Source organism: Myotis myotis, unplaced genomic scaffold (assembly GCF_014108235.1).
Source record: "Myotis myotis isolate mMyoMyo1 unplaced genomic scaffold, mMyoMyo1.p scaffold_m19_p_2, whole genome shotgun sequence".
NCBI lineage: Eukaryota > Metazoa > Chordata > Mammalia > Chiroptera > Vespertilionidae > Myotis > Myotis myotis.
Genome location: NW_023416324.1, coordinates 169,876,346 through 169,902,077, shown reverse-complemented (window position 1 = coordinate 169,902,077; position 25,732 = coordinate 169,876,346). Strand labels below are relative to the sequence as shown.

Here is a 25,732-nt window from a genome sequence, read left to right as displayed (position 1 = left end):
AGGGAATATGTGTGGAGTGAATGATTCAGTGTTTTTCTCCTGGGTTGCTAATTCCTGGCTAGCCAAGATACTGTCTTCCTCTATCAAGAGCTAGACTATGCTAACAGGCTGGAGGGGCACACAAAGGGAGGTTGATTTGTCAATCAGGTAGTCCCTCCAGTCAATATCAGGGAAGATGTCTCTATTGAGTGGTGTGTGTGTGTTTGTGTGCACCCATGTGTATGTGTGTGCATGTGTGTATGTGTGGGGGAGAATAATACTAGAAAAACATATTTTTGGAAGAAAATAATTTCCAAACCACAAATTGATTTGACAGCCTTAAAAGAGCAGCTGAAAGTATTGTTAGGTGTAAAGCTGGAACCTCTGGGAAGGCATCTGGGATGGTTAGAGAAACTGGGTGGAGGTTCTGGAAACTTGCTCATAAGTCCTTCTGTCATTGTTAGTTCGCTGTTGCCCTCTGCTGGCGAAACTGTTGTCATTCCAGGAAGCTACAAATTTCACAGAGATCCTAGGTTCCTTGTATATAAAGGAAATGGGGTCCCTTCCTTGTCAAGAAGGGAAATGACACCAGTGCTGAGGAACACCGGTGGGGAGAGGAGATGTGGCAAGCCCTATGCCAGGAGAGATTGGATCTTGCAACAGAGCGAATGAATCTTATAGTTCTAGTTTTTATTCCATGCTCTGCTCACTTGCTAAGACCCTGTTCTCTCTTTTGCTCTGTACTGAGCACAGTGAGAGGACCCAGATAAGACTAAGGTGCCATATGGATATCAAATGTGGGGAAAATGATAGGACAAGCACAGAAATCACTATCATATAGACAAGATTGTGATTAGAATCACAACTGAGGCACTGATGAAAGCATGTGTATTTAAAGGAAAAGACAGGCTACATCTAGTTGGTGGGGGTATGGGGAGAAGGTGAGGGTGAGGTTTCATGAAAAAGCAATTATTTAAGCTGAGAACTTGAAGGTTAGCTGAAATTTATTATTTTAAAAAATATATTTTTATCATAAAAGTAGTATATGTTTATTGTAAAAAAAATAAACTGGATCATAAAAGCATGAAAAGAAATAAATCATTTGAAATCTTATCACACAGAAAATGTGTATTTTGTGGTTGTTGTTACAAAATTGAAAGTAACTGAAGGTAACATTTTGTATCCTGTTTCTCATTATTAGGGACTGAGCATTTCCCCAATGTTACTGATTTTTTTTATTTTATTTTATTGATTTTTTACAGAGAGGAAGGGAGAGAGATAGAGAGTTAGAAACATCGATGAGAGAGAAACATCGATCAGCTGCCTCCTGCACATCTCCCACTGGGGATGTGCCCGCAACCCAGGTACATGCCCTTGACTGGAATCAAACCTGGGACCCTTCAGCCCGCAAGCCGACGCTCTATCCACTGAGCCAAACCGGTTTCGGCGATACTGATTTTTTTAATGTGCTATTTTATGGGGGAGTATTTTAGTGTGTAATCCTCAGGAAAAGATTCCCCTATGAGCCAAGGCTTATAGGTTGCATAGCACAAGGATTGTTCATTCTATTTTTGGTTCATTTCAGAAATATTTTTTGAACACCTACTACACAATGGTAAGAAATGATTCCGTCTTTGTGGAGTTTACAATATAGAAGGGGACATGGACATTACTTAATCATATAGATAACTATAAAACTGAATCTGGGATAAGTACTATGAAGGAGAAATGTGAGGTGGCATGAAAGTGTATATTAGAAAGAAGAGAGGTAGTCACAGAGGTCTGGGAACACTTGCCTGAGTAAGTGATAATTGAGCTCACCACTACAGGAGTTAGCTAGGGAAAGACCAGAAGTAAAATTATTGCTAGCAGAGGGAACATCTTGTTTCAAAGCCCTTTAGCAGGAGTAGGCATGTGAAATACAAGATTGAAACAAAATCAAGGAGAATGGAGTGAAGAGGCTTGGCCTATAATGAGGTTGTAGAAGTAGGTAGGGCCTGACCCTGCAGAGCCTCTTAGACCAGGGTAAGAATTTTTTTCTTTTTCCATAAGAATCCGGGGAATCAGTTGAAGTGTGTTTGCATAGCTGTTGAAATGTTGAAGCCAGAATGGGGAGGTAAAGACCAGATGTGGCTTTTCAAAAGGTCCACCTCATTGCAGTATGCTGAAGAAGTTGGAAGGGAACAAGAGCGGAGGCAGGTAAAGCAGGTCTAGGAGCTTGGTGGCCCAAGCCTAGAGAGAGGTCAGACAGGGGATGAAGGAAGACTAGATCAGGATGGGGAAGGCAGAGGAGTGAAATGTGTGGTTTTGAGAGATATTTTAGGAGTAAAATGTTTACGACTTGGCATGTGAGGTGAGGAAATGGGATCAATCCAGAATGACTCCTACATCTCCAGCTTGCATAACTGAATGGAAGGAGGGTTCCTCCCCAAGACAGAAAACATTGGATGAGGACAAGTTTTGGGAAAGACAGTCATGAGTGTTGTCCTGGGGAGAAGTTTCCCAGAGAGAACAATTCTAGGAGTGATACATATCATCACACCAGCTCTTTCAGAGGTGGATTTTCCTGCATTTTTACATCATAGTGAAGGGTCATCTATTTGGAAGTGAGCAATCCTGGAGAAAAAGCAACATTATGGCTAAATTTGGTATCTCAATACCTATTTAAGGTCCCCGTACTACTGCTTGCTAGGTGTAAAACACTGGGCAAGTCACTTTGGACCTTAGTTTCATTGTGTTTAAAATGAGGGTTATAACATCTACCTAAAGGGTTGTTGTGGGAATTAAATGAGAGCATTGTTATTTAAGGACTTTGCAAATCCCCAGATGCTGTACAAACAAAGTATATTATTGTTATTTCTACTATATTTGTGCTGGATATTACCACCAGCAAAACTTCAGTTATGTTAATATTAGGAATATGAAATTCAATGTTTTCCTCATGAGTTCTTTGGAAAAAAACTGGTGTGTTAAAGTATAAATAAATACGTACACCACCTAGGAGCAAGAGATGGTGGCCCCAAACTATTTATAAGCTTGCGTGTTTACTTGAATTCAGACTTTCCCGACATGTAAATTACGCAGTCTGTGTCAAAGCAGAGCACTCTGTGTTCCTAAAAAGAATTCTCTTTTTCCCCTAAATCCTTTACCTTTTAAAATAAATCTCATTATGGAGTGCTGACATTTTCAATAAAACCATTCAACCAAAAGCTGTGTTTTTTTAGACTAAAAACAAGTCTGGTTTATTAAGTAGCAGCTCATAACTTACTGCTAAATAGATTCAATTTATTTACAGAACTTTATGTAGATATCTGATAACACAGTTCAGAGTCCCCTTCTCCTTCTGACTAAGATGAGAGTGTTAAAAAGATTATTAAGAATTCTCTCCTTCACTCAGTGAATAGAGGTTGAATATTGTAGTATTGTTGGAGTGGATGGAAACTTTTGAACCAAGATTTAAACCAGATCTCTCAGACTGCACCACTAAGTCTACTAGCATGTTCTAGCTAAGTGACTTTAGATAATAACTTCCTTCAAAGGGTTATAGGGAGGTGTAGAGGTAATACTTATGCATACATAACAGCCAACACATGATAGGACCTCCATCAATGATCTTATCCTTTTACCTTCCTTCTTCTGCTTCTTCTTTTCTTTAAATTTATTTATTGACTAAAGTTTTACATATAACTTCTTTTTCCCCCGCTAGACCCCCGCCCCCCCCCAACCCCCAAGCCATTCCCACCCCGGGCAAATTCCCACTTCCCCAGTGTCTGTGTCCATTGGTTACACTAATATGCATACATACCAGTTCTTTGGTTGCTCTATAACCCACCCCCTCCCTGCCTTTTGTCTCTGGATCTATTCTTGTTCATCAAATTATGTTGAACATTATATCCCACATATGAGTGAGATCATGTGATATTTATCTTTCTCCGACTGGCTTATTTCGCTTAGCATAATGCTCTCCAGTTCCATCCATGCTGTTACAAATGGTAAAAGTTCCTTCTTTTTTATAGTGGCATAGTATTTCATCTGCTAGTGGGCACTTAGACTGTTTCCAAATCTTAGCTGTTGTAAATTGTGCTGCTATGAACGTAGGGGTGCATATATCCTTTCTGATTGGTGTTTCTGGTTTCTTGGGATATAGTCCTAGAAGCGGGATTACTGGGTCAAATGCGAGTTACATTTTTAACTTTTTGAGGAAACTCCATACTGTCTTCCACAGCGGCTGCACCAGTCTGCATTCCCACCAGCAGTGCATGAGGGTTCCTTTTTCTCCACATCCTCATGAGCACTTGTCCTTTGTTGATTTGTTAATAATAGCCATTCTGACAGGTGTGAGATGGTATCTCATTGTAGTTTTGATTTGCATCTCTCAGATGATTAGTGACTTTGAGCATGTTTTCATATGTCTCTCCGCCTTCTGTATGTCCTCTTTCAAAAAGTGTCTATTTAGATCCTTTTCCATTTTTTGATTGGATCATTTATCTTCTTTTGGTTAAGTTGTATAAGTACTATGTAAATTTTGGAGATTAAACCCTTATCTGAAATATCATTGGCAAATATGTTCTCCCATGTAGTGGGCTTTCTTGTTGTTTTGTTGATGGTTTCTTTTGCTGTGCAGAAGCTTTTTATTTTGACATAGTCCCATTTATTTATTTTCTCCTTAGTCTCCATTGCCTTAGGAGCTATGTCAGTAAAGATATTGTGACTACATATGTCTGCTATTTTGCTGCCTATGGAGTCTTGTAGGATTTTGATGGTTTCCTGTCTTACATTTAAGTCCTTTATCCATTTTGAGTTTGTTTTTATGTATGGTGTAAGTTGGTGATCTAGTTTCTTTCTTTTTGCTTTTTTTTTTTTTTTGCATGTATCTGACCAAATTTTCCAGCACCATTTATTGAAGAGACTGTCTTGACTCCATTGTATGCTCTTGCCTCCTTTGTCAAATATTAATTGAGCATAATATTTGGCTTGGGTCGATTTCTGGGTTCTCTGTTCTGTTCTATTGGTCTATATGTCTGTTCTTGTGCCAGTACCAGGCAGTTTTGAGAATCGTGGCTTAGTAATATAGCTTGAAATCTGGTATTGTGATCTCTCCAACTTTGTTCTTCTTTCTCAGGATTGCTGTGGCTTTTCGGGGTCATTTTTTATTCCAGATGAATTTTTGGAGAGTTTGTTCTAGGTCTTTGAAGTATGCCATCGGTATTTTAATGGGGATTGCATTGAATATGTAGATTGCTTTGGGTAGTATGGGCTTTTTAATAATGCTGATTCTACCAATCCATGAACATGGTATGCTCTTCCATTTGTTTATGTCTTCCTCTATTTCTTTTTTCAATTTCCTGTAGTTTTCCAAGTAGAGGTCTTTTACCTCCTTAGTTAAGTTTATTCGTAGGTATCTTAATTTTTTTTTCTTTGGTGCAATGGTAATTGGGATTGTATTTTTTTTTTTTCATTTTTCTTTCTGTGAATTCATTATTGGTGTATAAAAAAGCCATAGGTTTCTGAGTGTTAATTTTGTATCCTGCTACATTGCTGAATTAATTTATTAGGTCTAGTAGTTTTTTGATGGATTCTTTGCAGTTTTATATGTATAGTATCATGTCATCTGCAAATAAGGACAGTTTTACTTCTTCTTTTCCAATTTGGATGCTTTTTATTTCTTCTTCTTGTCTGATCACTATGGATAGCACTTCCAGTATTATATTGAACAGGAGTGTTGAAAATGGGCATCCCTGTCTTGTTCCTGTTCTCAGGGGAAATGAGTTTAGTTTTTGCCAATTGAGTATGATGTTGGCTGTAGGTTTGTCATATAAGGATTTTATTATGTTGAGGTATGATCCCTCTATTCCCACTTTGCTGAGAGTTTTTATCAAGAAAGGATGTTGAGCCGAAACTGGTTTGGCTCAGTATGTATAGAGTGTCGGCCTGCGGACTGAAAGGTCCCAGGTTCGATTCCGGTCAAGGGCATGTACCTGGGTTGCGGGCACATCCCCAGTAGGAGATGTGCAGGAGGCAGCTGATCGATGTTTCTCTCTCATCGATGTTTCTAACTCTCTATCCCTCTCCCTTCCTCTCTGTAAAATATCAATAAAATATATTTTTTTTTAAAAAAAGAAAGGATGTTGGATTTTGTCAAATGCTTTTACTGCATCTATTGATATGATTATGTGATTTTTGTCTCTCAATTTGTTTATGTGATGTATCACATTTATTGATTTGCAGACATTGTACCATCCTTGCATCCCCAGAATAAATCTCATTTGGTCATGGTGTATGATGTTTCTAATGTAATGCTGGATCCAATTTGCTAGAATTTTGTTAAGGATTTTAGTGTCTATGTTCATCAAGGATATTGGCCTGTAGTTCTCTTTTTTTGTGGTATCTTTATCTGGTTTTGGAATAAGTGTAATGCTGACTTCATAGAAAGAGCTTTTAAGTGTGCCTACCTCTTGAATTTTTTGGAATAGTATGAGGAGGATAGGGTTTAGTTCTTCTTTGAATGCTTGGAAGAACTCCCCTGTATAGCCATCCAGACCAGGGCTTTTGTTTGCTCGAAGATTTTTGACACTGCTTCAATTTTTTTTTTTTGGTAGTTATGTGCCTACTCAGGTTTTTTTTTATTATTATTATTATCCCTGACTGAGTTTTGGGAGCTTGTATTTTTCTAAGAATATGCCCATTTCGTCTAGGTTGTCCATTTTGTTGGAATAGAGTTATTCATAGTATTTTTTCATAATCCTTTGTATTTCTGTGGGATTGGTTGTTACTTCACCTCTTTCATTTCTGATTTTGCTAATTTGGGTCCCCTCTCTTTGCTTCTTTGTGAGACTGGCTAGAGGTTTATCAATCTTGTTTATCCTTTCAAAGAACCAGTTCTTGGTGATCTTTTGTATTGTTTTATTTGTCTTTATGTCATTTATCTCCACTCTGATCTTTATTATTTCCTTCCTTCTGCTTATGCTGGGCTTTTCTTGTTGCTCTCTTTCTAACCCTTTGAGTTGTAGGTTAGATAATTTATTACCATTTTTTCTTGTTTTTAGAGGCAGGCCTGTAGAACTATGAACTTTCCTCTCAAGACTGCTTTCACTGTGTCCCATAGATTTTGGATTGTTGCGTTTTCATTGTCGTTTGTTGCCATGATGCTTTTTATTTCTTCTTTGATCTCTTTGGTAACCCAATCATTGTGTAATAGCATGCTATTTAGTCTCCATGTGTTTGATTTTTTAAATTGTTTTTATTGTAGTTGATTTCTACTTTATGCCATTGTGATCTGAGAAGATGCTTGATATTATTTCTATCTTCTTGAATTTGAAGAGACTTTGCTTGTGTCCCAATATGTGGTCTATCTTTGAAAATGAACCATGTGCACTTGAGAAGAATGTGTATTTTGTGGCTTTGGGGTGAAATGTTCTGAAGATGTCAATCAATTCTGTCTGATCTAGTGAGTCACTTAGGATTGATATTTATTTGTTGATTTTTTGTTTAGAGTATTTATCCAGTGGTGTTAATGGGGTATTAAAGTCCCCTACTATGACTGTATTGCTATCAATCTCTCCCTTGATATTCTCCAGGAGTTTTTTTGTTTGTTTTTTTGTTTTTTGTTTTATGTATTTGGATGCTCCTGTATTGGGTGCATATATGTTTACTAGAGTTATATATTCTTAGTGAATTTCTCCCTTTAGAATTATGATGTGGCCTTCCTTATTTCTTGTTATGGCCTTCACTTTGAGGTCTATTTTGTCAGATATAAGTATTGCAACTCCAATTTTTTTTTTCATTTTCATTCACCTGAGAAGTTTTTTCCATCCCTTCACTATCAGTCTGTGTGAGTCCTTTTTTCTGAGGTGGGTTTCCTGTAGATAACAGATATAGGGTCATGTTTTCTTATCCACTCAGCTACCCTATGTCTTTTGATTGGGGCATTTAATCAATTTAATTTAAGTTTATTATTGATAGGTAATTAATTGTTGCCATTTTTATTCTTTATGCCGGTGTTCCTTCTTCCCTTCCTATTTCTTCTTTTTACAGCAGCCCCTTTAGCATTGCTTGCATTGCTGAATTGGAGGTAATAAACTCCCTTAGTCTTTTATTGTCTGTGAAGCTCCTGATTTCACCCTAAACTTTGATTAACAGCCTTGCTGGGTACAATATTCTTGGATTCAGACTGGACTCCGGCAAGACTCCTGCTTTGCATGACTTTGTATATTTCATTCTCTTCTCGCCTGATGTGTCTCTGTTGAGAAATCAGTTGATAGTTTGATGGGAGAGACCTTGTAGATAAATTTCCGTCTCTCTCTGGCAGCCTTTAAGATTCTTACTTTGTCATTGGTGTTTGCCAATTTAATTATAATGTGTCTTGGTGTTGGTCTTTTGGGGTTCATCTTGTTTGGGATTCTGTGTGCTTCTTGAACTTGTGTGAGTTTTTTCTTCTTCCCAATATCAGGGAAGTTTTCTGTCATTATTTCTTCAAACATGTTTCCTATTCCTTGCTCAGTTTTCTCTCCTTCTGGTACCCCTATGATGTTGATGTTGTTTCTTTTCATGTTGTCTGAAAGTTCCCTTAGGCTCTCCTGTTTTTTAATTTCTTTTTTTTTCCAGTCGCTGCTCTGCTTGGGTATGTTCTCCTACCTTGTCTTCTAGCTCACTGATGTGGTCCTCCACTTCTTATAGTCTATTGTTGATGCTTTCTATTGTGTTCTTTATTGTGGCAATGTCATTTTTCATTTCTTCTTTGTTCTTCATTTCCTCTTGATTTTTACACATGTTGTTGAATTTGTCTTCTATCCTTTTCAGCATCCTTATGACCATTGCTCTGAATTCTTTTTCTGACATATTGCTTGCCTCCATTTTGTTTACTTCCTTTTCAGGTGGTTCCTCCTTTTCTTTCATATGAAAGGGGGCTGTTTCTTTGTCTCCCCATGTTTGCTCCTCTCGGGGTGTCTGGTTTTGTAGCTCTCTTTCCTGCATTGACTTAAAGGCACAAAATACAACATGACAAGACACAATGCACAGGGCACCAAACAAATATATTCACAATACCAATGACCCCAAACAAGGTGACCACCAGAGAAAAGAGAATTAAGGGAGAGAAAACAGTGCAAAAATGATATTGAGAAAAGAAAAAAATGTAAGAGAAGAGACAGAGAAGAAAAAAGAAGGGGAAAATATATGTATATGGGGAGAAAATTCCAAAAAACAACTAATTCAAAAAATGCAAACAACAAACACCCTGAGATGAATGCAAACAACAAACAACAACTAATCCAAAAAGTGAAAACAACAAACACCCAAACAACAAACACCCAGCTGAATCTAAAGAGGCAGAGCTTATTTCCAGAAAGTAAGGTCAAGGAATTGAATGAATGGGGAAATGGCCAAAATTCAGTATAGAGGAGGTAGAAAGAGAATGAGTGTATGAGAAGAAATGTAAAAAAAAAAATCCAAAAAAAAGAGAAAAGAAATTTATATATATATATATATATATATGAAAATTATATATATGTTAAAATATATAAAATAAAATTATATATAAAATTATATATATATATATGTGTGTGTGTGTATATATATATATGTCCCCTTTCTTTAATCTATGTATTCATCTATTATTGGAAAAGGATAATAGAGAATAGATAGGCCTGAGTTGGTGATTAGAATTAATTAAGCTATTAGTAGAAGAAGAGAACAAGTGAGGAGTGGAAAAACAGAAGAAAAAAAAGAAGAAAAGTAAAAAACAAAAACAAAACTAACAATCAAAAAAAGAACAATAACAAGATAGAAAGAAAGAAAAAGGGAAAAAATGGCTATTGAAGAAAGAGAAGAGAGAATTGTGCCTGGACTTGGAGCAGGGGAGAGGAAATTAGATATATGAGTAAGATCAATTTTTAACAGGGAGTAAAAAGAAAGGATAGAGAAAAATGAAAGCAGAAACAGGGTAAAAGAAACAGGATGAAAAGAGGGAAAAGTGAGAAAGAGAGTGTTGGCATAAAAGAAAAATTGATATAGAGTAAAATATTGCTAAAATAAAAATGAAAATAGAATGTAGAACACTAATCCAAAAATAAAATAAAACTTTAAAAAGGTAAAATAATAGTAGTAATAATAATAATTAAAAACATAAATGTCATAATAAAAAAATCAAGTGAAAAAAATATTAGTTTCTTAAGTAAAAGATAAAAAAAATTAAAAAGTGAGGTAGTGAAGGTCGTTCACTTCCTCTACTGTTTTGCCTGGCATACCTGTTTCCTGTCAGGTAGTCAGCACAGTGTTGAAGTTCCCTGTGATCCACTGCTCCTCTGCGTCATAAGCCACAACCCTGTTTTCAAGCAGACAGGATCTCTTTGCTCACTTTGTTTCTCTGTCTGCCTTCAGTTGTATTTACACAAGAGTCAATTTCTGACACATCCCCTGGGTGGTGGTGTTTCTGTATTATTTTCTGGGACTAAATGGCCCCTCTATGCAGTGTTTAGACTCTTCTTTCCCTGCCACACTTAATATTGGGCTGGAGCGACGGACTGACCCAGAACTAGTTTCCTGCTAATCTCTCCTTATTCTGATCCCCAGTTTCCACAAAAACAACTTTCCCCTGCAGTCTCGGTGTGTGTTTTTAATTGTAAGATCCTATGTACTAGACTTAGCAAGCAAAAGGAAGGAGGTTAAAAAAACAAAGGTGCTGCACTGACTCCAAGGGCCGCAGATTTGGTGGTGCGCTGTTTCCCTCTGAGGTTCTAGTCCCCACTGCACGAGTTTCTCCCTCCAGCCTGGATCCCAGATCTCACCTCTCTCCAGGAGATCTCTGACCTTTCCAGCCAAGGATTGCCTCACCAGCTGTGTTTAATTTGCCAGTTCCAGGTGGGTGTTATTTGATTCAGCTGTTCCTTTTATCTGCTCTGTGAGAAGGCACAGGGCCTGTCCGCATATTCAGCACCACTTTGTCTCCCCCTGAACAAACTTTTTAGGTGCCCATGGCCTGGGAGACTGGAGTCTGTGTTCATGGGTTCACAGCTTAGGCAGCTGGTCCCTTGGCATTATGGTTGCAGGATCCTAGGAGGTATCCAAAGTCTCCTCAGTTGAATGTAAGGCTGGGCTTCCAATCACAGCCACTCTCCCCTTCAAGATGGCGTGGTCTCTGAGGCAGAGCTAGCCTCTCTGGGAATGATTTCAGTAGTAGAGGCTGCCCAGCCAGGGGAGCCTGGTCCCCCAGTCCCCAACAGTTCTGTGGAATATAGGTCTCTCTCACTCCCAAATACAGACATTCCCCTCACATCCACGCACTCTCCTTTCTCTCTCTCACTCACACACTATCTTGCAGCCTGCCATCCCGTTGGCCACCATCTTGGCTCTTTGCTTCTTCTTTTTCTTTTTCTTTTTCTTTTTCTTTTTCTTTTTCTTTTTCTTTTTCTTTTTCTTTTTCTTTATCCTTATCCTTTTTTCTCTCTTTCATATCTCCTCCTATTACTCCCCCCCCATTGACTTAATTCCTCAATTTTTCCTGCTCATCTTTCCTTAAAATATACCGAGGAATGGCATATATTTCAGTTACCCAAAATTATTTAGTGACTTAGTTCCGTGCCAGTGATAATAACAGTTAACTTTTAGGACACCGATTGAGAATCAGGTCCCTTAATTATCTCCCCAAACTAATGAGATTAATACTAGTCATGTCTCCATTTGCCCTCATGAAAAGTACACACACACACACACACACACACACACACACACACGTGATACTCAGACCTTCTCACGGCCATTGCTCTACTGTCTGTACTATGGTGTCCATTCTGATTTGTCAGTGTCCATGTGGTACCTGTTACTAAAACTTTTACATAGAATTCCTTCTTATAAATGGTAGTATGTACCATAAAGAAAAAAAGATCAGGATGCTTCAAGAGAGTGTAATAGGGGGCCAAGTTTATATAGGAGTTTGTGAAATCATCTTTGGATGAGGCATGTGAACCATGACTTGGACAAAGAGTTTTCTCATCCTGCTGTGAGATGATGCTGGGCAGGGGCCAGACCATTCAGGGATCTGCAGTCCAATTAGATAACTTGGATTTGATCCTAGGATAGAAAAGAGATTATTTAATAAGGTGAACAGGGAGTGATTTTTTTTCCTTCTGTGTTTTATGAATAGCACTGTGGTTACTGTGGATGGGAGTGGGGTGCTCATACTATCTTTTATTAGATTGATTCTGTGTACGGGGGATTTAGATGTAAATCAATTACAAATCACTTTTTTTAGTATCTTAAGGAAGACAAAACATGTGTTAAAACAATTCTAATAAAAGTCATGAAGTGCTATGTACTAAAGGCTATAGTTAACATACAGCAAAGGGGCTGTGGGTGAGAGAAATTTTTGACCATGTCATTTTCTTTTAACCAGATGCCATTGCTTTGATTACTTCTTGTTCTCTTTTTGACAGATTTTTAACACTCAGAATTTTCCATGCATGCCCTGAAAGCAAAGTCTGAAGCAAATCAACTCAATAAATAGTTATCTAGTGTCTAGTTTGTCCTTGGTTCATAAGTATCCCACTTCACTCATTTTACTCTGTTTCTACTATAAGATATGATAGGATGGATGACCTTAAAATAGTGATGGGGATCAGTGGACCTATGTTCAAGTTCCCATTTTATTTCCAGTCAGCAATATGATCTTTGGAGATTAGCATAAACTAGTGCCTAGTGAGTAATATTTGTAGTGCAGATTGTGTTAGAACAAGGGGATATGTTTGGTGTCCTTGAAGGAAGATGTGCTTTCATGAAGGTTTCCTACAGAACTGGAAAGATAAAGAGGAGCATGAATCAGTTGACTGCCAACATGATACAAACTTATTATTCCCCTAATGGATCCCATCATTGATAACCATCTCTAAGTCCGGTGGCCATAAAAAATTTCCCTGAGCTCTTCCACCTTTCTTCTGACCTTGGTCATGGAGCCAGACTGAGGGAGAGAGGAGATGTTATTCCTCTTTTTACTGAATGATCAAACTTTACTATCTTCTGTGTTACTAAAGATGTTTCAGTTAATGCCAGTATATTTAACTTGGAAAGCTTATGCAATCAACTATATACTCTCTGTGATGACTCTTACAGGATAGATCACTGGAACAATGAGAAGGAGAGGATTTTGGTGATCACAGATAAGACTCTCTTGATCTGCAAGTATGACTTCATCATGCTCAGCTGTGTGCAGTTGCAGCGAATTCCCCTGAATGCTGTCTATCGCATCTGCTTAGGCAAGTTTGCCTTTCCTGGGATGTCCCTGGACAAGTGAGTATGATGTCTTAAAACTTGGGAAAGTGGTGCAGTGGTGGTGGGACATTTAGGGAAAACAATTATAAGTTCAATTCAGCTCTGTAAGTTGGAAGAATCCAGGGGAGAACAGTGAAACTCTCAGTTGAATTCATCAAACAATCATTGAATTCCTAATCTATGTCAGTCAGGAATAAATTTTTTAGTAAATTTTTACTTAATTTTGAAAAACTGACAAGTAAATAGTTAAATATGAGGTGGAAAGAGCTGTGGGAGCATGGTAGGAGAGCTTCTCAACCAATTTGTTTGGCAGAGAATCAGCATGTGTCCTCTAAGAGGAACTGCCTGGGACTCTAGTAACCCTTCATCTTACTCAGCCTCAATTGCTACTGGTTTTTACAGCTGGAAGCTATTGGAACTTCTCTTTCCAGCACTGAAACCCTAGGTTTAGGGGCCAAGTGTGGGGCTGGGACCCCTTGCTCCTCAGGAGGAACCTCTGCAGCCAGAGGTATCCCTTTTGATTTTTATCCACAACACATCAGCGTGGGACCAGTCTGTTCCTATCTTTCCCCTCCTACCAGTCTCCATATGGCTTCTTCTTTAAATCTCTAGTTGTAGGACTTCCATTCAGCCAGATTTCAGGCATTTCTGAATGATGATTATTCTTTAGTTTAGTTGTAATTTTGATATGGTTGTGGGAAGATGCAAGTTTTGTGTCTAAACTATGCAGCCATCTTGACTGGAAGTCGTAACATAGAATTCTTATTCCTATCTTTCTTGAATGTTATCTACTGACTCCCTAATATAAACCGATTTACACTGATGAGAGCCCACTTCTTTCATCTTCTTGAAAAAAAGATGAAAACTCCTACATCACTCATTTTTTAAAGTTGTTTATAATTATCATTATAGTTACTTCAATGGTTACTTATTTAAATAATATACTTCCTCTGATGTTTTTCTTAATAGTGTATATTAAGCTTCCACTCTAAAAAGTAAGAAATGTGACTCTTCACACTATTCCCACATTCTCAAATCCTTCACTTCCCTTTCTGCATTAGTTTTGCCAGACAAATTTCATTTTTATGGTATATTTTATTTTATTTCCCATGAGGCACCCAATTATTACCACAGAGAGTTGATGTAATTCCATCCCTCCTAATTAACTTGTGCGGCTTTATCCAGATCTGCATTCTGGGGTTAGAATGAGAAAGCCTGTGCCAGCAGCTGGCATACTGTTAAATGTTAAAGGCTGTCTCTGAGCCCCTGGAGGTAGGAACATAGTGTGGTGAAGGGGTGTTTTTTTTATGTTCTGCTCAGTTTTTTAGCAAACTTTCATAGTAGCGTTTTGCACTAGGATTAGAGTCCTGGATTTCAGTCACAATTTTACAACAGTTAACTTCTCTTCCTCATCTATCAAAGAGTCATTCATATTAGTTGTCATTCTGCTTCATTAACAGTCTTATTGTAAGGCTCTAATGAGATAGCTTGAAAGCACTTTGTAATATGCCTCAAAGATATCAGGTGTTAACAAGTTCTGATCTTCTCCCAGATAAAAGCTTTTGTTAACAAGAAACTAAGTAGATTAATTTGATTATTATCTTTATTTCCAAGTCAGTTGGCCCTTCCTGGTTGCATATTAAGTCACTATTATAAGGTCAAAGGTCAGAAAAAGGAGGAAGAGGCAAGGGAAAAATCAGCTGCTAAATAATCGTAAACTGACTTCAGAGGAAAGCCTGGACACAGTCTGAGCAAATCCACTTGTTATGAGAAAATGCAATGATTTAGCATTAGCACCCGCTAGCTGTGGATGGTAATACTGGCAGTGTTTGCCAAGAGCTTTTTACCTCCCCTGTACCATTGATCTTCAACATGCAAGAATTAGTAGGGCTGATTGACTACATGTTAGAGATGAGACAAGTGAGGCCAAAAGGGGTTCAGGGATTCAGAACCATCAGCTAATTAGTATTAAAGCTGGGTTTTAAAAGCAGTTTTTCCAATTCTTTGTTCAGTATTCTTTCTTTTGAATAAATAATATGTTATCTCTGTCTCTCCCTTTCCCTTATCTTCCCTTCCTCTCTCTTCATTTCCCTTCCCTCTTTTGCTCTATGATCCCACCTGTTTTGTCACCCTCTTTCCTCTTCTCTGTCTCTCTGGGTGAAGATAACTTCTGATAATGTAGCTTGTGCTTCTCTTAAGAAGCCACGAAGAAGACTATTGGAACTTAGTAGAACATGTGCCAGCTTATCCCACATACTGGTGCTTACAAAACAGAGTTGTTTTGTTTTATTCACTGTTTGCCTTTGGCTCAGTGTAAAGAGAGAGAGAGACAATGGCAAGAGACAACTAAAGGCTGTGGATTATTTATTTGTGCGATGAAGGCAGATTCTCCTAGAATTAGAACATTCCCTAGAGACAAAACCGGGAAATGGTAAAAGGCCTGTTTTATCCACCAGTGTAACTAGTTGCTGGTATCTATCTTTTGTTATCTTTCCTTATCTGAGATGCAAACCATAAATCTTATTTCTATTATAATTATACTCATTCCCAGATTTTAATTAAAAATTAATTTCATAATCCAAACTGTGGGACAGAGAGAAGAAAATGAGGCTTCTATGAGAATTAAGCATAAGGGTAGAGCTATAACTAATTGTAACCACATCAATATCTTGCTGTTTAAATTTGGACAAGTCACTTTACTTGAGCTCTCAATATTCAATCTATAAAATGTCAATAATAGAACATCTCTGCCAGATCTATCATACAGTTCATTGTAGATTTAAACGATGGATGTGAAAGTGTTTTATAAATTGCAAATTGAGAAAATAAAGTAAGTTTTCACTTAGAGTTCTAAAAATTCCTATTTACTTGTCAAATCACCCTTGCCCCCTATTTTTTTAATATGCCCACACTAGATAATGATGAGAAAGCTATGACTCTGAGTCATCTGGTGACTTGTCAGTAATCATGTAAATAGATGGTGGTGGGGTCTGAAACAGGAGATTATCTGATTTCAGATCCTCCCTTTGTCATGCACCTAATTCCCAAATCCTCAAATGCATTGTAATTTTTCAGAGTAAATGGGCCCCCCTCTCTTTAGCTCTGTTCCCATCTGAACTCTGTGATGAGGAGGTAGTCTTATGTTTAGAGAGCAGGTCTGAAGGCCTCCTGGGAGCCAGTCCTAGATTTGCTTCTAGTGACCTAGAACAATCAGACCACAGTCCTGGCTTCAGTCCCCTCTGTAAACTGGAGAGGGTAACGGTATCTGTCTCAGTCTGTGTTGAGGATTAAATGAGATAATACATATAAAATGCTTAGAAAAGTGTCTGGTATGTAGTAAGTATTTAGAGGAGGCAAGGTTTTATCATAGGTTTGTTAGAAAGACACTGGTTTACTGATGTAAGCACCAGGGACCTAGATCCTCATCCACTTTCTTAATATAATTCTCCTCTCCTTGCTGAATCTCTCAGCTTCCTTATTTTAAAAATTTCTAAGGGTTTTATTGGACTTCAAACTCTGTGCTTTTGTGGTACTCCTCTATTGGTATAGCAATTTTCCAAAAGTCATTCATCTTAGAGGGCTAAATGATTTACCTAATCAATTACTCCTATGGAAAAAAAAATGTCTCTAAAGAGGTTTTCTGCTGGAAAATATTGCTATTTGCACACTGATTTGCTAACAAAAGCTGAGAGCGAAGATTAGGCCAAGAAATGTCTTCCTGTGAGATGTCACACACTTATCTTTCCATTTTAAAATTTGCATTCTGCAAATTTAATGGACAGGCAATGCTGCAAAAGTGAGGCCTCAGAAACTGCTTGTGGTGGTCACCACCAGCCTCTCTGTAGAGATGCTGGCGAAAACAGCAGCTAGGAGCCTCCCCCTGTTGACACCTGAAGGTGGGAAGGAGGGCATTCCAGACATTACTCCATAGTCTCAGCCTTGCTCCCTGGGATCCAAAGGCCAGGAAGCTGCTCTGTGCCCCCAAGAGTTCTAATTTGGCCTCTGATCCTCAGACAAGAGCTTCAAAGGGCCTCTGCTTTGCTCTGGGTGAAATCGGCTCGTGGCCCAGGCTGATTCTGCTGGCTTCGCGTCTGTCAGTGTGTTCTAATCACTGTTATAAGAGTGCTTCTGCAGAACACCTTGTAAAATATTTTCTATCACTCCAGCAACATCTCCTGTCTAGACAATCTAATTATGAGCGCAGAGCAAACAGTTGAAATGTATGCCGCCCCCAAGGGTTGCCTAACTCCAGGAATGGGGATGGGAAGACAGGGGAGGAGGTGGATGGCATTGGTTCCTTTTTGTTGACTTGACCAGAAAATTAAGCCCTTTAAAAGAATCCGGCTAACTTTTAATTAAAAAGAAATGATCTGGTGGAAGCGGGCATTTTGTTGTTTTTCCAAACTCAGTGGAGGATTAAAGGTACTGATTTATTTGCCTCCAATCACATCTTTTTCTTGGCTTCAAAAGTGGTTTGTGGTCTTTGCTTAAAAAAGAAAAGCCACTGATTTAATAATCCGCCCTCCCGGCACCATTCTGAAAATGAAAAGTGGCTCCCTACAGGTACGTTCTTTCCAAGTAGTGATCTGATTAATTCACAAGTCTTTTCTGAGCTTGGCCAGGTGGCTGGTCTTGTACATGACAAGGTCAGGAAACATGGATTCTATCCCTGAGATGTTCACAAGCTTAAGGAATCACACACACACACACACACACACACACACACACACACACACACACTCATGCTTTGACCAGGATTTGGTTAGTGCTTTGGTGGAAAGTCAACAGTGTCATGGGCACATGAGAAGGAGAAATAATTTCTACTGGGAGGTGTTGGAAGATATAATGGAGAAGGGGTGATAGGAGCAGGTTTTTATAGAATGAGCAGAATTTGGAAAGAGAAATTGGAAGGAGCAGTGAGGTCCATATAAAAGTAGACAAATGCCCAGGCAGTATGATCATGCCAGGCCTCCAAGGGGCTGGGTCCTAGTTGCTGGGAAAGTATGGTGGATGTTTCTGAATGGTTTTGAAGAATAATAATATGAGGATTTGGGGGTTTAGTTATACTAGGGCATGAGATGTTGAAAGTTTTGGGGGAGTTGCCTAAAAGAATTAGCATTTTGCTTCAGGAAGATAAGGGTAGTAACACTATTAGAAATGTGTTGGAGAAAATAGAAACTGTGGGAAAGAGCTGACCAGGGAAGAGATTTTCTAATAGTAAAGTTGGGAAATCATAACAACCTGAATAGGGCCAATGGGTGAGTAAAGGAGGGCATGGTGGGTGCGAGAAGACTTGGCTGAAGTAGAATTTCTGGCATGTGATGACTGTATTGGGTTTTCTAGTATGGGAGGGGGAGGGATGGATAGGGAGCCTCCAAGTGGAAGGTGAACTTTGTTTTATTGTGTAGTGTGCCTGATAGGCTATGGGAAAAGATGATGGTTGGGAGAAACTACTCATACAACCAACATTTATTAAGCATTTGAATCACCAGTTGCTGTGCTGAGTATTGTGATACAATTGTGCTAAAGAGAGTTGTGTTAAAGAGAGTTTATTCTATCATGGAGCTCACCGTCAGGAGGGCAAAGAAAACAATCAAATAATCATACTAATATGTATAAAATTACAACAGCCCTAACTGGTTTGGCTCAGTGGATAGAGCGTCAGCCTGCAGACTCAAGGGTCCCAGGTTCGATTCCGGTCAAGGGCATGTACCTTGGTTGCGCACACATCCCCATTGGGGGGTGTGCAGGAGGCAGCTGATTGATGTTTCTCTCTCATCAATGTTTCTAACTCTCTATCCCTCTCCCTTCCTCTCTGTAAAAAATCAATAAAATATATTTAAAAAAATAAAAATAAAATAAAATTACAACAATGATGGTGTTTTGAAGAAGAGATATAGGAAGTGTGTGAATTATCTATTGCCACGTAACAAGTTACCTCAAAACGTAGTACTGTAAAATAACATTTATTGTTTCTGTTTCAGAGTCAGGAATATGGATGGGTATGACTGAACTGCATTCTTTGGTTCGGGATCTCTCCAAAACTTCAATGAAGGTGTCACTGAGGCTGTGGCATCTCAAAACTCAACCAAGGGAGGATCACTTTTAAGCTCACTGGTGTAGTTGCGGGCAGGCTCAGGTCCTCACTGGAGTTTGGCCAAACATATCCCTTCCCTAAGGCTACTGACAGCATGGCTACTGGCTTCTCTAAGAGGGAGCAAAGGAGAAATCAAGAAATAGCAAGAAAAGTTGAGAAAGGTAGAAGCCACAATCTTCAGTTAACCTAATTGTGGAAGTGAAAGCTCATCACCTCTGCCACTTCTGTTCACTAGATGCACCTCATACTAAGGGAGGCTATCACCAAAGGGCATGACATTCAGAAAGTAGACATTATTGGAGGTCATCTGAGAGGTAGCCTACCACATGCGAGATATCAGAATATTTATTACGGGATTTAGACCCAAATTCGAGGGTGAAGATCAAGGCAGTTTTCTATGAGGGAGGGATTCTGGAGCTGGAATTGGAAGGATGAGTGAGAGCTGACAAAGTGAAGGAGGTTATGGAGAGAATATCTTGGGTAGAGGAGGGATATGCACAAAGGAAGGAGGGAACCTGGTACCTCTGAGGAACTATAAACAAGCTAACACAGTCTGAGCCACTGACGAGATTAATTCTGTATTTAAATGTAGATGAGTTATGGTATTTTGGAGAAGTTAGAGTTATCTGTCACTGCACTGGCATTCATTAGAGAATGAAGGGGTTCATAGTTAAAATTAGTTTGAAAGCTTTTACTCTAAACTAAAGACTGTCTCTGGAATTGCTGGGGAATGAGTCTGATTCAGTGTATAAAGCAAATAAAATTGCCCACTTATCTCTTAGGGTAATTACTTATTGTGTAATGAGATAATGTTCATAAATCACCCTTGGCTTATTGGGGAAAGGTATTATATAAACACAAGGCTTTATCAGTGATGATGGAAATAGCTCTAGGGGATTAAAATCATATGTACATCTTGACGCTATAGCATTTTACTCCAAACTAAGAGACCGGCAAAGTTCACCTGAGTTCTTGAGAAATATTTTAGGTTAAGAAGTGGAGGCAGCAGAGTGCTGGGAGGTGCTTGGAATGGGTGTGGGCATGGAGAGGCAGGGTGGGATTGGAAAACTCTTTTTTTAGTTCATTCACTCTAATAAAGAAGAGCATTGGCCCTTGGTAATCCTGGTTAAGTGAATATGACTCCTTAAAAATGCAACATGAAGACTCTATTTTGAGCTAGGAATGGGAAAATCTGAATTCTACTCTTTATCCTGGCTTCTGTTTTTTGTGCATCCTTGAAAGTTGTTTTCCCTCTCAGAGCCTCAATTGATCCCATGAAACATGAAAGGGGTTAAAATATGTGATCTTTAAGGTCTCTAGGCCAATGATTCATGATAATTTTATAATGTTCTTTCCAGTTTTGCTCCCATGAAATAAGAACCATAGAACTCATTATCAGCAGTCAACGGGCACTATAAGCAATGTTTTGGAAATGTTTAACATTGGCAGCAGACCTATAACTGTGGTGCATTTATTTTGCAGACTAATAGGAAGATGGACCAGGAGAAGAGAAAATAGGCCAGTTAGTGTTTGATCCACATTTTTCCAACTTCAACTGACATATTCTTCTCCTTTCCTCCACCGCCTTGCTCTTCTCTTATTCCAAACTCTCTTGACTTAGCCATGTATTTCTTATTTTTATATTATCTCATTCCTCATTTCCCTGTTAAAAACATCCAGTTAGTTATGAAGTGAGTTAAATTATTCTTCATTTAGGTATGCCTGATTACTTTATTATCCAGCCAACAGAGTGTTTACCTCACTAAATAAAGTATAGTTTTAAACACACAAGGAAAATATTTTCATTAGGTGGAAGTGAGGTGAGAGGTTATTAAGAGTCCAGTGTGTTGTCTTTCTTAAAGAGTAACTTCCTAGTTTCTCATCCTTCCTTCCCCAAATGTTCTCTCAGTAAATAAGATGATATGGCACAGTATCTGTCTCCCCAAATTAAACATTATTGCACTGCATAGGACTTTGTGCTGTAAGTTTAACAGGGAAGGAGTGTTAATCATTCACTTAACTCAAGGCCTGTTACTCAGAGACAAACTAACAGAGAGCTAGAGCCTGTTTTCTGATGGGAATAGGAACTGGATGAATTGGTTTGGGAGAGCCTAAGCCCTAATTAATTGGAGATAGAGGATCTGTTTCTGTGAGCAGAGAATGCACATGGTAAAATGCTTCCAGGAACAAGATGGTATCCATCAATTCAGACCAAGCACAAAGCGTGTAGAGTCAAAAGGAATGACTCTACAGGTATGCATAGAGAAGTGACCTTAAACCCAATACATAGCCACCTGAAACACCTAGGGTTATATTTTGTGCCATTTGATGATGGGCCGGCAGGCCGAGGAAGCTAGTTCTAATGTAAAACCTAATGTATAATTAAGAACAGTAGGTAATTAATATTTATTGACTTTTTAAATTAAAAAGTTGTTTTAACTATTTTATGCAGTTCCAGTCATCGTGTGTTTTTGTTGCATTTTTTTTTCTTTTTGGGGTGAATTTGATATTGCTGTGTCCAGATTCTGCAAACAAGTTTTAATTCTAATAGTTTTAATGAGCTGATTCAACAAATGGAGGACAATGGTCTCATAACCTCTGTAGGGAAAGAGAGGTGAATTATATATTGGTCTTGCCCTCAAATAGCCTGAGATCATATAACACATAGCATGACAAACCTTAAAGGAAGTATATAAACAACATATTAGGGGAGCACAGATGAGCCAATTATTTTTTTAAGGGTGGGAATTGTTGCTAAAGAGACAACAGACTGATAAACTTTGGTAGAAAATGGGAAGATGACTCATAGGTTCGGGGAAGAGTATTTTCAAAATAGGTGTTAATACAAAAGTATGAAAAGTTATTTTCAGAAATTATGAGGAGTCTCCTGATTGACTGGGGAATAGGGAGAATGGAGGGAAAGAGAAGAGAGAGAGGGTAACCTATTCACAGGCAGTGTTAAATGGCAAGATATGGAAGTTTTATATATTTTTATTGGCTAATGAGATTCATAAAGGTTTCAAAGCATTGAGGCCTTGTGCATCTTTGTGTCCCTACAGCCGGTAGCACAACACTTACATGTGACAGGCACACTGCTGTGTACTCAATAAATGGTGAGTAAATGATTAAAGCAGGTAGTGGTGTGTGAGATGGATTGGAGCAGAGTAGTTTGATCAGACCTTTGAGTCAGTGCTAGAGAGAGGTATTGGATGCTTGACCTGAGTGTGGAAAGGAGAGGTCATATATGAGATTCTGAGTATCACCCTCTTGTGTGCAATACTGACTAATGCCCCCAAACTCCAATAGTGCAAAGTCATTTCAGATTTGCTTGGATGGAGATAAAGTCTGAGAACAGAACTGCCTTGGGGTTTATGGCCCTACCATCTTTAGCAAGGATCAAGTTACATCACAGACTCTGATGAACTGGGCAGCAGGCAAGGATTTTGTCATGCATGCTCTTGACTTTGCCTTTGGGGATCTGTGCCAAGAATGCCCTGTATTTGATCTTGGGTGTGGTGCTGTCCACTCATTCATAATGCCCAGGGAGGCGTGTTGACAAGGATGGGTCGATGGCGGGGAATTACTGAGCTATTTCTTGGCAAATCTCTGGGAGGAGGCGTTCCCCAAATGCCTCAATCCTGTTATTTTTGAGTAATGGACTGAACCCAGGTGCCTGATTGGACAAGGCCACTCCCAATTTCTTCTAGATAAATATTTGGTTGCCAGGAGGTTATATTTAAATGAGAAATACCTCCTTAGGAAGTTATTGCCTAAGAATTCCTGCAGAGGGCAGGATCCCATCCTAGCTGGGAAATGCTTGAGAATTACCCCCAAACTGACACTGCGCTCACTATGTACTTACTGTGAGGGCATCCAGTTTGAGGTTCTACAAAAATCTGTTGCTCTGAATAACAAGAAAACCTATCAGTGTTAGATCCACTGCATTTCTTTAAGGAAGTGCCCTGGTCTTTAGTGTCATTATGACAGGATTCTGAAGCACAAATGGAATCCAAGTCAGGGATTTGGCTTTAAAGAGAGAAATTGGTTCTCTGAAAAAGAACTAATCCTTTCTGGAATCTAAAGCACAGAGTCTGGGATGCTAGGGAATTTGGATATTTTAGACAAAGGGCATCTTAACTTTGCCCTTCTATTGTAATTAATATTTAAATGTTGGCTTTTGGGGCCCAATCAACTTAACTTTTCTGTTCTCTCTATGGGGAGAACCCTCTTATATATTTTCTTTCTGTATCTTCACTAAATAAGATTATTAGGATTTAGCAATTAAATCTCATAATTATTTTTTTGAGTCCTCTGTCTTTAGAAATAACCCAACATCCTCAGTTTGTTTGTTTATTAAGAAAAGAATAGAAGTGTGTCAGGATGGTCGAGTGGTCTAAGGCGCCAGACTCAAGAAAAGAATAGAGGACAAAACACAAAAATACAGCAAAAAAGACAGCAAACAAACAAACACAAAGAAAGACTGGGCATAAGACAAGTAAAAAGACTAACCTAACTTTCGGGGTCAAAATTCAGTGTTTTTGATCCTCTTATTAACATCCATTCTAATAATTTTCCATAACAATATGTGGCATTGAAGTCCTATGCTGTGACTATCCCCATGGTTTTCTGAATCATCTCTTAATCACCAGCTATACATTATTTCGGTTATGTTTTTAACTCTTTGGACCCCTTTTACTTAGGGTTGTATTATTATCCACTGACATAGGTTGCCTCAGAAAGGGGAGACCTTACCCATGTGCAGCAGCTTAAATTTAAGTGATAAAAGGCCTGTTCAACAGATTGGGTTGGGCCCAGGGGCTGTGTAGGACATGTTTCAGTGAGAAGCTATCTGGAGGAATGGCGTGGCGACCGGGGGACACTTGTCAGAGAGTCAAAGTTCAGGATTTGTTTCTGCTAATTTCTTGCAGGAAAAAGCCCTCTTAGTTATGATGTGTTTAAATTCTTCCAAGGTGTTGTTATTATACTTTAACAAATGACAGTATATGATAAGAAACAGAAGCTGGAAGGGATCTTAGTGTCTGATCCAATCTCCCTGGTTTCGTAGATATAAAATGTGGTCTTGCCCTGACTGGTTTGGCTCAGTGGATAGAGCGTCGGCCTGCGGACTGAAGGGTCCCAGGTTCGATTCTGATCAAAGGCACCAAAATAAATAAATAAATAAATAAATAAATAAATAAATAAATAAACAAATAAATAAATATGAAAAAATGAAATGTGCTCTTGGGGGACTCTGTTCAAGACATCCAATGACAAGGCTGAGAGTAGAACTTAAAGATGGGTAAATAAGTAAGGAGGCTGTGCATTGACCTAAATGTTTATGTTCTAGCATGTTTATGTTTTCTTCTCCTTATGTCATCAGAGAACTGGGAGCCTGCTCTTTAGGAGCATCTAGGCAACGGAGCATTGGTTATGCAGATAGCAGATGTGGAATTAGGGTTTTGATTTTCCATAAGTGAACTCCCTACAAATTGGTTATTGACTATCTTCTTTCTTCTCTGTGTATATATTTTTTAACATTTGTAGAGCAATGAAAACAAAGTTTATGATCTTCTGGTGTCCTTCGAAATATATGATATTTTTATCTGGGTACTCTTAAAAATAATAATAAATGATATCATGAGGAGAAAAGAAGGGTATAAGTGGTTTTTACAGAAATTATACCATATGAAAGAAAATATGCCTGAATATCAGTGTCAGGAGTTTTGAACTGGACCTAGTTCAAGCATTTAACCCTTCATATGTTTGTATATTGTCATTGTTGGGGAAGAGACTTTCAAGAAAGGTTTCCCTCATTGCTTCTTAGAATTTTTTTAAATATATATTTTATTGATTTTTTACAGAGAGAAAGGGAGAGGGATAGAGAGTTAGAAACATCGATGTGAGAGAAACATCGATCAGCTGCCTCCTGCACACCTCCTACTGGGGATGTTCCCGCAACCAAGGTTCATGCCCTTGACCAGAATTGAACCCAGGACCCTTCAGTCCGCAGGCCGACGCTCTATCCACTGAGCCAAACCGGTCAGGGCGCTTCTTAGAATTTTTAAACAACTATCCTTTACAATTCTACTCATCTGAAATCCATGCAGTTCCCCTGGGTAGTTGCTGGGTGGCAGAAGTGTTAAAGTGGTGGCCCAGGGGCTAACCAGGATGTCAAAGGGGTAGTATTCATGTTCAATCAGCACTGAATATGTGTCCTAGTCCCCACTAGTGACACAACTGAGATTAGGTTTGGAGTGGCAGGTAGTGGGAGATATCTTTCTTTTCCCACTGTTTGTCATTGGTCATTTGAAAAGGGTGGTAAGTAATTATGATAGCCATTCCAATTTATGAAACAGACACTCTTTAAATATGTTACTGTGAATTCCAATATCACCA

The 25,732-nt window shown here is 38.7% G+C and overlaps 1 protein-coding gene across 2 annotated transcripts in view; it reads left to right on the top strand.

Moving 5' to 3' along the window:
- TPRG1 (tumor protein p63 regulated 1) overlaps positions 1-25,732 on the top strand; it is a 139,218-nt gene that overhangs the window by 62,551 nt on the left and 50,935 nt on the right. For both annotated transcript variants that reach the window (XM_036350738.1, XM_036350739.1), the window contains one exon: positions 13,081-13,257. In XM_036350738.1, the coding sequence (XP_036206631.1) occupies positions 13,081-13,257 (177 nt within the window). The remainder of the gene's footprint in view (positions 1-13,080; positions 13,258-25,732) is intronic.